The 16492-nt window shown below is 41.6% G+C and overlaps 1 protein-coding gene across 3 annotated transcripts in view; it reads left to right on the top strand.

The window, feature by feature from the left end:
- LOC110332466 (T-cell immunoglobulin and mucin domain-containing protein 2-like) overlaps nucleotides 1-14649 on the top strand; it is a 34253-nt gene extending 19604 nt beyond the window's left edge. The window contains exons 6-11 of one of the 3 annotated variants that reach the window (XM_029546240.1): nucleotides 489-557; nucleotides 3303-3371; nucleotides 6945-6994; nucleotides 8304-8415; nucleotides 9306-9342; nucleotides 13258-13496. In XM_029546240.1, coding sequence (XP_029402100.1) covers nucleotides 489-557; nucleotides 3303-3371; nucleotides 6945-6994; nucleotides 8304-8415; nucleotides 9306-9342; nucleotides 13258-13363 — 443 coding nt within the window. In that variant the 3' untranslated portion in view covers nucleotides 13364-13496. Of the gene's footprint in view, nucleotides 1-488; nucleotides 558-3302; nucleotides 3372-6944; nucleotides 6995-8303; nucleotides 8416-9305; nucleotides 9343-13257; nucleotides 13497-14520 lie in introns of those variants that run through there. The other 2 variants (XM_029546239.1, XM_029546241.1) reach the window with 2 other exon arrangements.
- Nucleotides 14650-16492: the final 1843 nt, after the last annotated feature.

The following is a 16492-nucleotide window of genomic DNA, read 5'->3' as shown; positions in this document are numbered from 1 at the left end:
CGTCTCCCTTAGAGAAGTGGGAATAAGCTTGACCTGGAGTAAGGCCTGTAGTGAAGAGGGTCGTGAGACACTTCCAGGCTCTTTCCTAGAGAGTCAGATACTGCTTGTCTTAATCCTGATCTTAGCCGAGTATTCTGTTCTCCATGCGTTAGTACTGACTGTATGTTCCACATGTGTTCATGAATTTAGAATGGAAGGTGTTAAAACAATTCTGAAGACTGGTAACGTTGTCTAAAGTTTGAGAACACAGAGCTCACTTGTTTAGGATTGTGAAACAACTACAGACAGTGGCCATCTCTGGATACATTACTAAGAGGAGTCAGCAGATGCAGAAATGGATAAGAAGGAGACATTAATGCCTAAGAAGGTTAGGGGAGGCAGTGTGGGAAGGTGATGGTAACTTTTGTGTTAAGTTCTGTTTCCATTTTCCTTGGTTGTTGACAACCTGCTTCACAGCTGAAATAGTTCTTTCATTGTTCTCCTTCCAGAACCTACTACATTTTGTCCTCATGAGACAACAGCTGAGGTGACAGGAACCCTATCCCATACTCCTGCAGGTAACTATGTTCACCTTCCTGACCCCTGGAAAGACCAGGTACTGATAAAGCTGGTTTTTAATTGCCCATACCCTCTGCTACAAGGCAAATCTAACATTGTAAGTGCTGGTAGTAACAGAGGCAGAGTTCTATTATATCAGCAGACTGAAGAGCCCCCTTGCATACAAGAACCCGACTTCTGCCAATCTAGGCTGTGTGGCTTCTTTGAGGAAAAAAATGTCAGGGAGAATCAATATGACAGAGAATTAAGGGTTTATCAGTGGATATTTAACACAGATCCCAAGCACAGTGCTTATTAGGAAGAGAGATGCAAAGGGATCGGATGTAGTAGGGCATACCTATGGACTCTTCGTGAAGGGGACATTAGGTTTCTTTACATTCAGTATATGTGATATTGATGGCTCTCAAGGCGAATCTCTGGAGTGCTAACAAGTAACAACCCCCCCCCCCAACTCTACCACTGCTATTTGTGCAGAAACAAAGCTCCAAGACTTAGTTTTACAACAACGTTATACTTAAATAATTTTATTCCATAGATCATGTTGTCATACAGACTGCTGAGGGATCTTCGTTACAGGAGAGAAGGTCTAGACATGGGAGGTTCTACATCATTTGACAACAGGTGTGGCTTGTGTATTGCTCACACCAACTTGGTTTTGATGTCTATCAGTAGCATAGATTGCCTCGGTAGGAAAGTTTGCCTTCTTCTCAGCGTTTCTTGAGATTTCTCGACTTTGTCAGAAGAATAAGCAATGGAGCCACCCTCCCATTTTTCTTTACCAATTTTCCTTCTCCACGTCTCAGGCTACCGTTAGTGGTCCCATTGATTACTTCTGTCTTTCTATCCTACTTGATCTCTGTCTTGGCTAAGTGTTGTGTGCCTTATAGAAATGTCACTCTCCGGAATTGGTTCCATTGTTTGTTCAATTAACAATGTCACTGGTTGTTTAAATGTAAGTCTACTGTGATAAATTTTACAGAGTAGTGTGGCTATGAAATATGATGAGGTACTTGAATCATATTTGCAAAGGGGTTGATCAACAGAAATGATGACAGCTGCTACTGTTACTTCACAGTGCCTGGGCTCTGGAAGCCTGGGCACAGGATTTCAGAACATCTATGTTCATGTGCCTGTTTTACAAACCAAATCTCCTAAGAGCATTACCATGCTTATTCCTTTGGTCCTTAAAACAGTGAACCCAGACTTCTGGTGTCTACACTAACCTTGCTGTCACTAACACTACCTTCAATACAGCCAAGAATCTCTGTCTCTGCTTTGTCAATCTTGTGCTTGCATGGGAAATCTGTGGTCTTGCATTGTGGTCTGAATTTTTGTATTCCCATGGATTCCTTTGTTACTGATATACTCAGTGCAGTAGATTAAGAGCTGGATGCATCTGGAAGACCATTAAGTTAGGAGGAAGATGTTTATGCATGGCATTAGATTCTTTATAAGAGGGATGAAGGTGCTGGTTTGCCTTTTCCTTCACCTGGGGATACACAAAAAGTACCAGCTATGAAGAAAGAACATTCACCAATTACACAGTCAACTTGTGTCCAGATCTGGGACCACAGGACTTTAGAACTCTGACCAATGCATTTCCTTTTTATAGTTTAGTCACTCTAAACTATTTTGTTATAGCAACCCAAATGGGCTAAGGTGGGTTAAGTATGCCAACAGCAGCACCCCCAAGACCCTCATTCTCACTGACTCTGACCCTCCCTCTCATTGTCCACACTCTGGTATCCTATACTATCTCCTCTCTTTCAACCTATAGTATGGCATGACTTTGCTTGATCAAATAAGGTGATACTGACCTCTGCCATCTTTCCTAGCTAGCTCTAAACCAACAATAGTTACAAGTTTTCAGAGTGTCACATGCCTTTGTGTTTCAGAGATGGCTAATACGCCCCTGAGGAGTATCCAAACATGATCAAGCTGTCTAGGAGTCTGCATGTGCACATTTGTAACTCAATATTCTCAGGAGATTATCTGTGGTTCCCCATCCCCACATGACCTACCTTTGTCCAGGCATTTCTGGACACTGGTTAATTTAGTTACATGCAGTCAACTCATAGAGCCCAGAAGATTAGATGATAGTGACCTCATTAAAGATCAATCCTTAGTATAAACAGTTTTCAGATGGAAGAGGCAGGCTGCAGGACAGGAATCATCATCAGACTGAGATGGCTCCCTTGAGAAGGACTCTGAGATAGAACCACATGTCTATTCTACATTGTGCAGTGAGCACTTCTCCCTGCAAAGAAGTGGGAATAATCTTGACCTGCAGTAAGGCCTATAGTGAAGAGCATAGTGAGACACTCCCAAGCCCTTTCCTAGAGAATGAAATACTGCTTGTCTTAATCCTGATCTTAGCTGAGTGTCCTATTCACTGTGTGTTAGTATTGGCCATATGTTCCAGAGAATCTCATGCTTCTAGAATAGAAAGTGTAAAACAATTCCGAATACCAATAATATTTCCCAGAGTATGAGAACACAGATCTCACTTGCTCAGGATAGTGAAACAACTACAGGTAGTGGCCATCTTTGGGTACATTTCTAAAAGGAGTCAGCAGATGCAGAAGCGGGTAGGAAGGGACCCTTTCTTCTTAAAAAGATTGGGGAGGCACTGCGTGTGGGGGTGTATGATGGTAAGTTTTGGGTTACATCTTTTTTTCAATTATCCTTGGTGGGGACCAACCTGCTTCCCAGCTGAAATAGTTCTTGCATTGTTCTTGTTCCAGAGGCCACTACATTTTATCCAGATCGGACTACAGCTGAGGTGACAGAAACCCTATCCTATGCTTCTGCAGGTAACTATGGTAGACTTCCTGAATCTCTTGCTAGGTCAAGATCTCAATAAAGCTGATGTTGAAAAGCACACAGCCTCTGAAACAAGACAGATCTGACATTGTAAATGGTGGTAGGGTCAGAGGCACAGCTCCACACTACTCTACACAGCATCCTGAAGTGGTCGCTTCTCCACATGCACCTCCATTCACGTAGAAGGTATATGGCTTCTCCATGGGAAAATAATGTCAGGGAGATTCGACATGAAGGAGTGTTAAAGGTTTATGAATGTATATTTCACACAGATCCCAAGCACAGGGAACATAAGAGAGATGCTTAGGAAAGGAATAGGACACACCGTGGTACAAGTAAGGGTTTCTTTATCAAAGCCCACAAGTTTAATAAAGTTCAGAGTTTATAAAGAGGGAAAAAAAATCCATCCACCACCACCCGGTTGTTGGGGCCTCTCCTACAGGTGAGAGTCTGTAGGCCGGGCCTTGAGAATGTTGTCTCTGGAACATCTAAAGGTCTTCTCAGCAGGCAGTGGCGATGCTCTGAAGAGCAGTGGCAAGTATAAACAGTAGAGCTGGCTTGGCAGGTCACAAGGGACCACCCCAGGTGGTCCTATGCTAGTAGCTGCAGAGGTCTGTAAGAGCTCCCTTCGAGACTGAAAGGAGACAACACTTTATTAATTTCACATTAGTGTATACACCAAGTATATATATCTGATGTTGGTGGCTCTCAACTGGATCTCTCGAGGTTGCCCAGAAGTGCACCCCCAACCCCCACTTCCCATGGCTATCCTTTTCCTGAAGCAAAGTTCCAAGATGTGGCTTACAGAGAAGTTATTTCTAAATAATTTGTTTCCCAAACAATGTGGTGGCATAGATTTCTGAGGGATATTTGTTTACACTCAGGAATGGGAGAGAAGGGCAGTGTTCTACATAATTTGACCCTCAACAAAGGTGACTTGTTTATTGCGCATGCCAACTTGGTTTGAGATATCTGTGTACACACGGCATAGGTTGCCTCAGTGGGGAAGTCTGCCTTTTACCAATGGTTCCTGAAGTTATCAACTCTATCTACAGAATAGCAAACACAGCCACCCTCTTGTCCATCCTTTGGGAAATGTACATTTTCCCATCCCCACGCCTTCTATGAACTATTGATTACTCCTATGTTTCTGTGCTGATTGATCTGTCTTTTAGGTTAGAGCTGTGTGACTTGTAGAAATGTCTACTGTCTCTGAATCTGTTCAACTATTCATGCAGTGAACCTAATGCTGCATGTTTTATAAAATCACTTTATTACAATGAATTTTACGGGACACTGACTATTAAGTGTGTTGAAGAGCTTGGATCATACTTGCAAAGGAGATGACTGATATTGATACAGTAGCAGCTATGCCACTACAATTACAGTAATTACAGTGTCTGGGCTCTAGAGGACTGATCTAGGGAGCTGCTTTGACTTGCAAAAATCTCCTTTTATTTGACTCTTTTACAAACCAAATGACTCATCACCAGGCTTGATTCTTTGGGCCATAAAGCATCCCTCTCTTATCTACACTAACCTTGTCACTAAGACTTCCTTCAATATAGTCAATAGTCTCCTCTTCAGCCTTGTCAATCTTGAGTTCACATGGGCCATCTGAAGTTACATTCTGATCTGAATGTTTGTGTCTTTTTAATGTTTTTGTTAATTCTTAATTCTCAGTGCAGTACATTATTAAGAACTGGAAGTATCTGAAAGGCCATTAACTTCTAAGAGTAAGATGTCCATGTATGATGTTAGATCGTTGATAAAAGGGCTGAATGCCCTGATTTGCCTCCTCCTTCTCTTGGGGATACACAAAAATTACCAGCCATGAAAACTGAACTTCGACCATCTACCCAGTCAATTCGTGTCCAGATCTGGGACTCCAAGCCTTTAGAACTATTTTGTGCATTGAGTATGCCAACAGCAGCACCCAAAGAGATGCCCTGACACCCGCCAACTCTTCTTACTCACTCTGAACCCCCAGTTTCACTGTCCATACTCTGGGTGGATCTTATACTATCTCTCTCCTCTCTTTAAACCTATAGTGTTGGCATGACTTTCCTTGATCAAATAAGGTGATGCTGAACTCTGCCATCTTCTCCAGCTAGCTCTTACAGTAGTTGTACGCTTTGAGAATGTTACATGCTGACCTTTGTGTTTCAGAGTTGGGTAATGTGCCCTCGAGGAGCATCCAAACAAGATCAGGCTGTCAAAGAGTCTGTGTGTGTGCAAATTTGTAACTCAATATTCTCAGGAGAAGATTATCTGTGGTTCTCCCAACCCCATTTGACCTACCTTTGCCCAGGCATTTCTGGACACTGGTTAATTTAGTTACATATGGCAAACTCATAGAGTCCAGAAGATAATAGCGACCTTGGCTTTTGAAAAGAAAAATCTTAAGTATGAACACTTTTCAGGCAGAAAAACTAAATTAAAATAGTTTACAAATACAATAGAAGGCAGCAGCCTTCTGCCAATGTTACTGGGTGTGAGGAAGATGGAGGGAATAAGGAGGGGAGATCATTCTTGATAGCTGTGCCTGCCTGGAATCATATATACCATTTTAGGGATTATTTCATGGTAATTCATGTCACTGCTAAATTGGGGAAACTCTATAATTCTTCTTTGGAGACACAAACCTTTTCATTTATCCACCAATACTGCATCCATTTCTTCTGACAAGTTGTTGAACATTTCTCATTAGAGATATGATACTGTTAAAGTGAACTCCACAGTATTCGCCCTCCTTTCCACTGTGCCTTCATCACATAATAATAACAACATCACCTGCCTTTTCCAACACAGTGTTGACTACTCAGGCATGCATTCCTGAGTGCTTCTGTCAGGACTTTGAGGATGAAGGAGGTCAATTGGCTAATGCATGTGATGAGCATTGAACTCAAATTTTGTCTGACTCAACCTCACCCTACTGAGTCACTTACTCTGATGCCTGGAAGGGCTTACTTAAGGGCCTAAGTGTCAAACAGAGCCTAGACTGTAGATGTTGCTTCAACCTAGTCATTGCCTTCGGCTGCTTGGAAGGGCTCTGCCAATGAGTAAAATATAAATACTGGAAAGTAGGAAGGGTGGAGGGCTAGGAGTCATCCAAAGGGCAGGGCCAACTTTAGCAGTTGTTAGGGACTCCCACAGACCTGCAGGATTTCCACTCATTGTATGGGTGCTGGGGGGGGGGTTGTTTGCCCACAGAGTTGTCTGTCATTTGCAAAAACTAGAAATATGTAGTCATCTGATGTGTGCTTCTTCATCTATAAATGCAGTTAAAGGAATTCTTGTCAGATGTTATAATCCTTATATGTCCCAGATACTCAGTGGAAAGAGGATTCTGTATCTCATTCATAGACACACAGAAACAAAGAAACCAATGTATTTCTTTTACAAAATAGACATTTCAAAAGCATTTTAAATATCTAAATGTTCCAAACTCTCCTTCCTTATAATCTTCAAACGATGTAAGACAAATTGGCCTAGTGGTTGTTATTTAAAGTTGTAGTAAAAAATTAAATCTAAACTTTTATATTTGTAACTAATTTTTCCAGACTGGAATAACACTGTGACATCCTCAGATGAGTCTTGGAATAATAACACTGTAAGTGCATTTCTCCCTAATTTATTAGCCATGTTCCCTTCTGTATCTTCCAGGAAGCACATTGTATTTAAGAACTGTGTCTATCCCAGCACAGGGCCAAGTAGTGGGAGTGGGTAGGTAGGGGAGCAGGGGCGGGGGGGTATAGGGAACTTTCGGGATAGCATTTGAAATGTAAATAAAGAAAATATTTTTTAAAAAATACATAAAATAAAAAAAATTAAAAAAGAACTGTGTCTATAATATTATTCCCCAGGCAGATAGATAGATAGATAGATAGATAGATAGATAGATAGATAGATAGATAGAGAGAAATTGATGCTTACAAAGGGTATTTAAATTCAAGAAGTTTATTTAGAAACCCCTAATATTGTTTTTCTACCCACTGACCATGCTATGTAGAGCCCACTGGTGAGTTTTCTTTTCTGCAGACAAAACTGCACATAAGGCATTAAGGTCTTAGACACTCACATTCTCATGGCTTTGCCTAGGGTTTCTCTATCCCATGCTTGAGTTCTGTCTCTATAGAAAGTATCCATACATCCCTCAATGGAGTGTTTTCCTGTGGGCTCCAGGGAGAAACAAGGTTTGTTTTCAGTGTGTGTAAATAACACAGGAGAAATGGGGTAGAGGTAAGAGAACAGGCAGATACGGAGTAGTGAAGATCATTTGAATATGGAGAGTAGCGGAGCCCTTGCTGGGTGTGTGTATGGGGGGGTCTTCTTTCTTGTGAGTTTTTCTTGAGGCAGCAGAGGGGGTAGAGACTCGAAGAAGGTAAGACTTTGTCTTACGAGACATTTAGGATTGTTGTATAATAATACAAAGTTTACTTATCTAAACCTAAGTTACTTTGCTGCTGTAGGTGGCCTGCCTTCTGTGTTCCTCTAAGGCCAGAAACTGAAGGTCAGATACAGTTGAATTATTTTTCCTTTTTATTATTATAAGATGATACTTTTATGGAACACACTACTGACTATTAAAACAGGCATAATCGAACACATGATATATCAACCCATATTAAGCATGTGGTCAGAACTTTGACTGAGTTATATACACATGGCATCAACTTGAGCAGCACAGAACACCTTTCCAACATTTTTGAATTCTCATGTCTCAATGTTCTACTGCCCATTACTGCCTCAGATCCTTGGACCTTGATGCATATTCCAGACTAGCCCCAGGCCAGTGAAGATGAAGGTCTAGGTTTAAGGTCTAGCTTATGCTTACTGATCCTTGGTGCCCCTTTGGTTTGCTATTTATTTACTGGTTTGTCTATTTATTACTACTGTTATTCTATTTGTTGTTCCCTTAGGAAGCAATCCCTCTATGGAAGCTGCAGAAAAACCTGACTAAGGGCTTCTATATTGGCATCTCCATTGCAGCCCTGCTGATAATGATGCTTCTGAGTACTGCGGTTATCACCAGTAAGTAATTTCATGACTGTCCCCACAGAAGGAGAGTCAGGGTTCTCAGTCCTTCAGAGAAGTACTTAGAAGCAAGTGTACATGCCATAGGGGTTTAGAGTTCGCATGACTTCCATATGCCCAGATCCAAAACACACAGTAAGCCATCCATTCCTCAAGGGATGTGTTAGAACCTACAAAGTACTGCAGGTGGTTTCTGGTACCTAGTGCATGCTCAGTGACCTTGAACCATTGATACCACATCTCCAAAGAACCCTGGTCTGGAAAACTCTGATTTTGTGGCAGACCTGGTTGTTAGAGGCAGTTCCGTGACAGGCTAGGATATATAGGGAAGCACTATCTCAAAAACAAACAAACAAACAAACAAACAAACATAATCAAGACTATGCCAATTCAGGATGTTTCCCTCTAATTATTTAGAACATGTTTATCTGAAAAGTTTATTCATGCTAGCTCTAGTGCCAAATGCTTTTTATCCCACCATTTCAATTCTGTGGTTAGACACCATTTCAGTGCCTAAAAGGGAGAGTTACACAGAAATGAAGTAAAATGCCACAAATGTGTTGCCTTCCTCAGTCCAAAGTTGTTTATTCTTCCTTCAAAAAATTGTTCTCTTGAAGCCCATTAGAAATATCTACAGCTCTTTGTTTTTTTCTGTGAATGATACAATGTCATTCTAGCAACTTAGACTAGATGAGTGAATACACCAAACAATGAATAAGAAGCTCCTTCCTGTGCAACACAGGAAGGAATTACCCAAAGTTATCAGGGGATGGATCAATTAAAAACAGAAACAGTATCTTTGATTAGAAGACAATATCATGAGTGTTTCTGATTATAGTTCAACTCTCCTTTCAACCTCTCTCGCCATCCTTCTCCCACCCCGTTAGGGTACATGGTTATGAAAAAGAAGCCGGGATCTCTGAGGTAAGCTCACATGGATTGTGCTGCAACTCACTGTCTTAAGAGTTCCTCTCTATGTTCTCTTTAGCCACTAAATCATTCCTTGATTGATTTGTTGATTGGTTGGTTGATTTGAGACAGGGTCTTACTATGTGGTGAAGTCTGGGCTGAAACTTTCCATGTAGCCTAGGCCAGACTAGAACTCACAAACCTCTTACCTCAGACTCTTTAGTTCTGGGATTTTAGGCGTGGTCCATAATGTTTGGCTCCCATTTTGTACCTTGGATCCAAATCTAAAGTTCAATGAGATCCAACACACACACACACACACACACACACACACACACACACACCATTTTTTTGTTTTGTTTTGTTTTTTGTTTTCTCTGGGAAACCATGGGTGTCAAGGAACTCATTATGTAGACCAGGTTGATCTCAAACTCAGATCTGCCTGCCCTACCCCTCCTGAGTGCTAAGTTAAAGCACTGGGCCATCACCACCTGGAAAGACATTTTCTTGCTACCATCACTTCACAGAGATATTTTCTCCAATTTGTCTTTCCTAACATTTATGTCAGAACAGGAGCAGAAGATCCCTCAAGATTCGAATTGGAATTCTAATCTCCTCTAGGCAGATACTGAAATGTAAATGTTGTATCGTGAAGCTGAATGAGTATCTTTTGTTTTACCCACTCTTGTTTTATTCAATGTGTTCTTTCATTGAGTACATATCACAGAGTATATGAATGGGTAGACAGGTACTTTTAGGTGCTGTCAGGCAAGTAAGCTGGAGATGACAGGGCTGGGTGGTGGGCTCTTTGAGGGAGCCCAGGGAGAGCAAAGACTTATAGGAAGACAATTCCTGAGGCAGTGAGGGGTGTTGTGAACTGTGGCATGGCCGGTGCTTCCACAACTCTACACCAGGCCCCTTCACTCACTACACAAATGTCTGCCTCATAGGTTCTTCAATTTACTGTACTTGAGACGATCTTTCAGTCATCTCCAGTGTAAACCCCTGGGCCTCCTCTGTGTCACATGGCTTCCCTTCTTGGTATAAAGCCATGTAGTTTCCTTCACTGCATTACATTTCTTTCGGTCAAAATCCATGTCCTTCAGGTTGCCATCCATATCCTCACCTGTGTCTCTGCCAATCACAGAATGCATCCGTAGACTGTGTCTTGAACAGTGTCAGCCCATCATGAGTGCTTCAAACAATCAGCTCTTGTTAAGTTCCAGTCGTACCTTCCCTTCACAGTATTAAACCTTCAAGATTGAACTACTATCAGTCTTGTCTTACAGATTAGAAAACTGGTTCACAAATAGGAAGGAGCATCTGAGGTCTCAACCTCAGTAGTCCATGCTTTGAAGTCTAAGTGCTAAATGAAATATAATATAAATTGAACTAATTGCTTCTGAAAATGGACAGGAAATAAATCTCATAGTTGAAAGAAAACATCATTTTAGTCCATAATTTTTGTTCCTGTATTGGTAAGCTATCTTTTAAAAATATTTAGTTTAAATGCATAATTTGTGTATGTTAAAGAGAAAGATAGGCTAGTGATGGGCAGGGAGGTAGAGGTGGGGCACGAAGAGGGACAGGGAGAGGACATGCATGGGGGTGTGTAGGTATACATGCACGGAGACCAGAGGAGGGCAATGAACCCCCTTCCCTATCACTCTGTCCTTTGAGGCAGTCTCCATTGGACCTGCAGTTCACATTGCTTGCTTTGCCTGGCAGCCAGAAAGCCCCAGTGATCCGGTCTCTATTTCCCTCAGAGCTGAGAAGACTTTCTACCTGTTATGGAGGGACTCGCTTCTGACCTCTGCTTCTCCTATTTATAGGCGTATGCTTAACTGCTGACTCACCTCTTCGGCCCCACAGTTTATTTCTTTAGTCACTTAATTTAATAGAAAATATTGGGAAAAAAACACAACAGAAAAAAAGAGGAGAAGTTGGGTTAGGTTGCACACACCTATTATCTCAAAACTTGATAAGCCAAGGCAGGAGGACTGACTGTAAGGGTTGCTGTTTTAATTTTTGTGTTTTTGCTTTTGTTTTTGTTTTTGGTTTATTTTTTTTTCTAAACATGTTGCGTGTAATTTTAAAGAACACCCTTCTGCCTTCACGGGAGCTCTGTCAGTGCTCCCGGCTGGGCTCCAAGATGGCCAATTTTTTCCTCCGAGCTGTGATTGATCCCCATCCCTCACGGCTAGCTTGACCAGACCACCAGCCTTTCCTGAGAATTCTAGGAGCTGCTGTTCACACCCCACTGGCTAACTGCCCTGGCTGCCCGCTCTCTCCTTCTGCCTACCCTAGTGCCTCAGATGGAAAACACTAGTTTTATTATTTTAAAACTAGCCAGATAACTCAAGGGCTGGACAAAGAATGTCCTGCCCTAATTTAACCAACTAACTCCTTCCATCTTCCTTGGCCCCCGCTTGTGGCAGAGGCTACAAATTCTAGGGGCCTCAAGACCTACATGTCTGCAGCTTCTTCCTTGCTCTAAATCCTGGTCCAAAAACTTTTTTCTCCTGCATTCCTTTTCTTCCTCCTGGAAACCGGAAGTCCCACCTTTTTCCTTTTACCCAGCAATTGACTTCTGCCTCCCTCCCTTATTGACACAATCAAGAACCAATTACGGAGTCAACACCTCCCCATACATCTCACCTTTTCTGTCCAATAAAAACAAACAAACAACAACAACAACAACAAAAAACCCAAATCTCTTCTCCCAGATATAAGTTGAACAAAATCATAACAATTAAGTAAATGTAAAAAACTGTCCTTCTCTGGATAGTATTGTCTGTAGATGACATGTGTAATTTCTGCCCAGTGGCTGCCTGGTCACAATAAGCAACTCCAACTGGAGGTAATGATGCTCAATATCTTCTTTGAACTGTGAAGGGGGTACTGTCAGGAGCAGATGTGTCTCATAGTCAAATGATTTTTAATAATGAAGTGGTCTTAGCTATTGTATTTTGTGGACTTCTGATGACCTTGAAGACTATTTATATAAGATGTTCTGAACTGTTAAACCTTGACCACTCACAACTATTTCTAATTGGAATATCTCAAAAACATCCTTTTTTAATTAACTCAGAACCTTGAGTTTGTTATCTGGCCCTTAACTCATATTACTTAATCATGCTAAACGCATTGTAATAGCACCTATTAGAAGGCCTGGGTCCAAGCCTCATACTCTTAGATGAGTTGCAAAGGTATAATTCCTATATAAGAGTAACAATATTAATTTCAAATTTTATATCATTATATAGATTTATATCAATGTTTTCTCCTGCATCCCTGCCCTTCCTCCTTGGGAACCAGAAGTCCCGCCATTTTCCCTCTATTCTACTCTTAATGTTAGAGGATGTAGATTCTATGCAGGTTTCAAAACCCTTTCTTTAAAATAGAACTTCATACTAATTGTATGCATAGTGCCTTGGCTGGGGGTGGAGTCGATGTGTAATGGCACCTGTGGGGGTCAGAGAACAGCACTGTGGAGTTGGTTCTTTCCTTGTACCCTCTCATGGTTCCTGGGTTATCACTCAAGTCACTGGGCCCTCTTAACCCTCATTAAACCATCACAATCCGAAGTAAATACAGGACTTGCAGCCTTTAATCCAGTTCCAAATGCACATCCTAATGGGGTACCTGTCTTCCTACAACTCCCCTTCTATTACATAAGTAATGTAGAAGATTTGAATATGAGCTGCTCTTTAAAAACAAAATAATTCTTAGTCTGATGATAATCACACGTCTCTATGACTTAATACTGAGGGCCTGTGTGGAACTGTTCACTGTTACAGTTTTTGTACATAGGACTCCTGGAGTCCTGAGTATATATCACAAATGTTCCATGCAGACTCTAAAGATGGCCTCTTATTCTTTCAACATCTCTCTCTCTCTCTCTCTCTCTCTCTCCCCCTCTCTCTGCAGTTTCTGTAAGATTGGAGCTTCCCAAAACACAGTGGTTGAGCTGGCCAGAGGTGAAGACAAGGTCTACATTATTGAAGGCACTCCTTACCCTGAAGAAGAGTCCTAGTGGCCCTCTGAGGCACTTTCTGTCTGGGATTAAAGAGATTGTCAGTGATATCACAGAGTCCAGGGCAATTTTCTGTACTGGAGAGGGTAACCCTCTACTGTATACACTCAAAACTCAAGTTCAAAAGAATCGTCTTAATTCTTTTTTTTTTTTTTTAGATTTATTTATTTATTATATATAAGCACACTGTAGCTGTCTTCAGACACTCCAGAAGAGGGAGTCAGATCTCGTTAAGGATGGTTGTGAGCCACCATGTGGTTGCTGGGATTTGAACTCTGCACCTTTGGAAGAGCAGTCAGGTGCTCTTACCCGCTGAGCCATCTCACAAGCGCCATCATCCTAATTCTTGTATCAATGCTGCCTCAGTGTCTCCACTCACTGCAGCAATTCTCTCAAATGTGAACGTTTTAGAGGGTTGATTCTTTTTTTTTTTTTTTTTGAGTCAACACAATTATGGATAATACAAAAATACTCTTGGTTATTTAAACCATTAAGAGGGAAATAATATTTAAAAGTTTTTTTTAAAAAAGTGTGTGTGGGAAGGAAGTCCTGAATTCAGAAGAATTTGATAATCATGTTTTATCTATTTTATCGTACTTTGAAATGTCACTTCCCCCATCATGCCCAAAGGGCTTCAATAATGAGAGCATGGAGGTTTTAAGGGAATCTAATGTCGCTTTTAGAGGTGGTAAATTTCTCATACCTCTGGAAATAAGATCGTTTATTATGCAGTTGGTCTTAGGATAAGGATGGATGTTTCTTATTAGGAGAGGTTACCATGTTGAAAAAGGACCAGGCACACATCAGGGGAAGAAAATAATAGATTGAGGGATTCAGTTCACTAGTGCTATTTCTACTCCACTGAAGTCTTGATGCTCACTGTTCCTAAACTTACCCACTGAGCTTTGAATTAGGTGCTAGGAGGAGACAGTGAAGCAATGAAAGGGGGGAAAAAAGGAGAGAGAGCAGGGCACTGGCCCTCTGCTGAGAGAAGTCCCCTGGCAGGTGTGACAGTGTTTGGGACTATCTGTCTTTCATAATGAAGTAGTTTGTCACAATCAAAAAAATATTTGGTTTTGCTAAGAACTAACAAAGGTTGTTGCAGTTTGGTTGTTGAGAAGAGCAGATGGGCTAGAGTTTGTTAATGTCTATTTCAGTCTGCATGGCTCTCGGCACCAGATCAGAGACTTTCAACCCATAGCCAAGGAATGCAGGATCTCAGTACAGATGCCCAGTGCTGTACTACGGAGTTCTAGGGAATGAATATGTGTCTGCTTGGGGTTGGTTTGGCTGTTTGATTGGGTGGGTGGGTGGGTGGGTGGGTGGGTGGTGGATGGGTTTTGGTTTGGTTTGGTTTGGTTTTTATATTTTTTTGTTTTTGTTTGTTTTTGAAAAGTGGAAAGTTGCCTTCTGTCTGGGTTTGCCAATGGAGTTTCCCTCACCTGCTGTAAAAATGATTGTGTTTAAAGTACATTGTTTTATTTTTCTTAAGTATGCAGCAATTATACATCAAAAATGGTTTTAACCATGACAGCCCTGATTTGTAGCTCTCCTAGAAGACTATGGATGGCGATACTACAGGAGGTATAGCCTACAACTTGGTTTTAAAAGAGGTATTGAGAGGGTAAACCTATTGTATCTTAGGACCAGCCTCCATCTTAAAGGAAAAAGCCTAGGAAAATGACCTGCAGCTGAACTCAAGCTACACCCAAGTACCAGGAAGGACCCCACAGCCTGCCCTTGGCCCATAACTCAGAGTTACTCCCTAGCTACTTCCTAGCAACAGTCAATCAAAGGTTAGTCTGACTGTTTCAGATGTACTTTCTGACCATTGTGATTGTCATAGTCTTGCTTCTGAGCACCCACCTGTCAGCTGACAGTACTCATTCTCTTAGATGCTCGTCAGGCTGGACACCCCCTCACTTGCTCCTATTCTACTGTAAAACTCTTTCCAAATGAGCGTTCAGAGCTGCTTCACCAGACCGTCCTATGGGTTAGCAGTGAGTAAGGCCAAGCTCAAGTGTAAAATAAAGAGACCCTGAGGGGATCCTATTGGTATTGGCTCGTTGGTGGTCTTTTGAGGTTCATAAATGCTTCCAAGCACCACAATATTAGAAGTTAAACTCTTTCACATGTGCCTTTTATTCAGTCATCTTACTTTATCTTTGTGATTCGCTGGAGGAGAGTGTAGAAGTTTGGGGAAATATCAAGGCCTCATCAAGTCCTGTACTTTGTCACTTTGGCCCCTCAGCTGAGTCATCTGGAGAGCTGAAAACTGTCCCCGGGCCCACTCACTGCAGTCTCGAGTTGTCAGCTACCGGTGTCCTAAGTGTTCAACTTCTCTGGATGATTTGTGTGTGTGGCTCAGACTAAACCCGCTGACCTAGGGAGACTCAGAGGACAGAATGCCTTCATGATGTCTGAATAAATGCTCTGGAAGAACATAAAATGCACAAAATGGAATAGCACAATACCAGCAATGGGCGAGGGCAGGTGTACAACCAAGTTGTGGACAGGGTGTGAGGTCAGTGAGAGCAGTTCTGCCCCAGGTCTGGCTTCCAGGAGGTAGTGTTGGGAACAAGAAGTCTGAGTGTTCCCATGCATCTGTGAGGCTCCCCAGGAAACTGGTGCACAGCAGTTAGCTGACTCTGTCCCTGGGCCTTCAAATGTCTCAAAGGTTCATCCAAAAAAAGAGTAAGAAAAAGACAAGCCAGCCTGGTCCACAGAGTGAGCTCCAGGACAGCCAGGGCTACACAGAGAAACCCTGTCTCGAAAAACCAAATAAATAAATAAATAAATAAATAAATAAATAAATAAATAGAAAAAATTTTTAAAAAGACAAGAAAGAAAATCCCCACTGTGCTGTAGAAAGATGCACTGTGTAACACAGATAAAGGATGGCTGTCTTTACCAGTTTTGCACCTGCAATAGCTTAAAAATACTTCAATTACGATTCAGTCATAATTTTAGCAGATTTTGTTTTTTAAGAATAGTTCTATGCTCATAGCAAAACTAAGTGGGAAGTACAGAGATTTTTTTTTTACAAAACCACCTTCCCCAACCTACACAGGCATACACACATGCTGACTGAGACAGGGAATGGGATAGAGCAAGAGAGAGAGAGAGAGA

This window comes from Mus pahari, chromosome 14 (genome assembly GCF_900095145.1).
Source record: "Mus pahari chromosome 14, PAHARI_EIJ_v1.1, whole genome shotgun sequence".
Taxonomy (NCBI): Eukaryota; Metazoa; Chordata; class Mammalia; order Rodentia; family Muridae; genus Mus; species Mus pahari.
The sequence above is the reverse complement of the archived record's forward strand: the minus strand, read 5'-3'. Positions and strand labels throughout refer to the sequence as shown.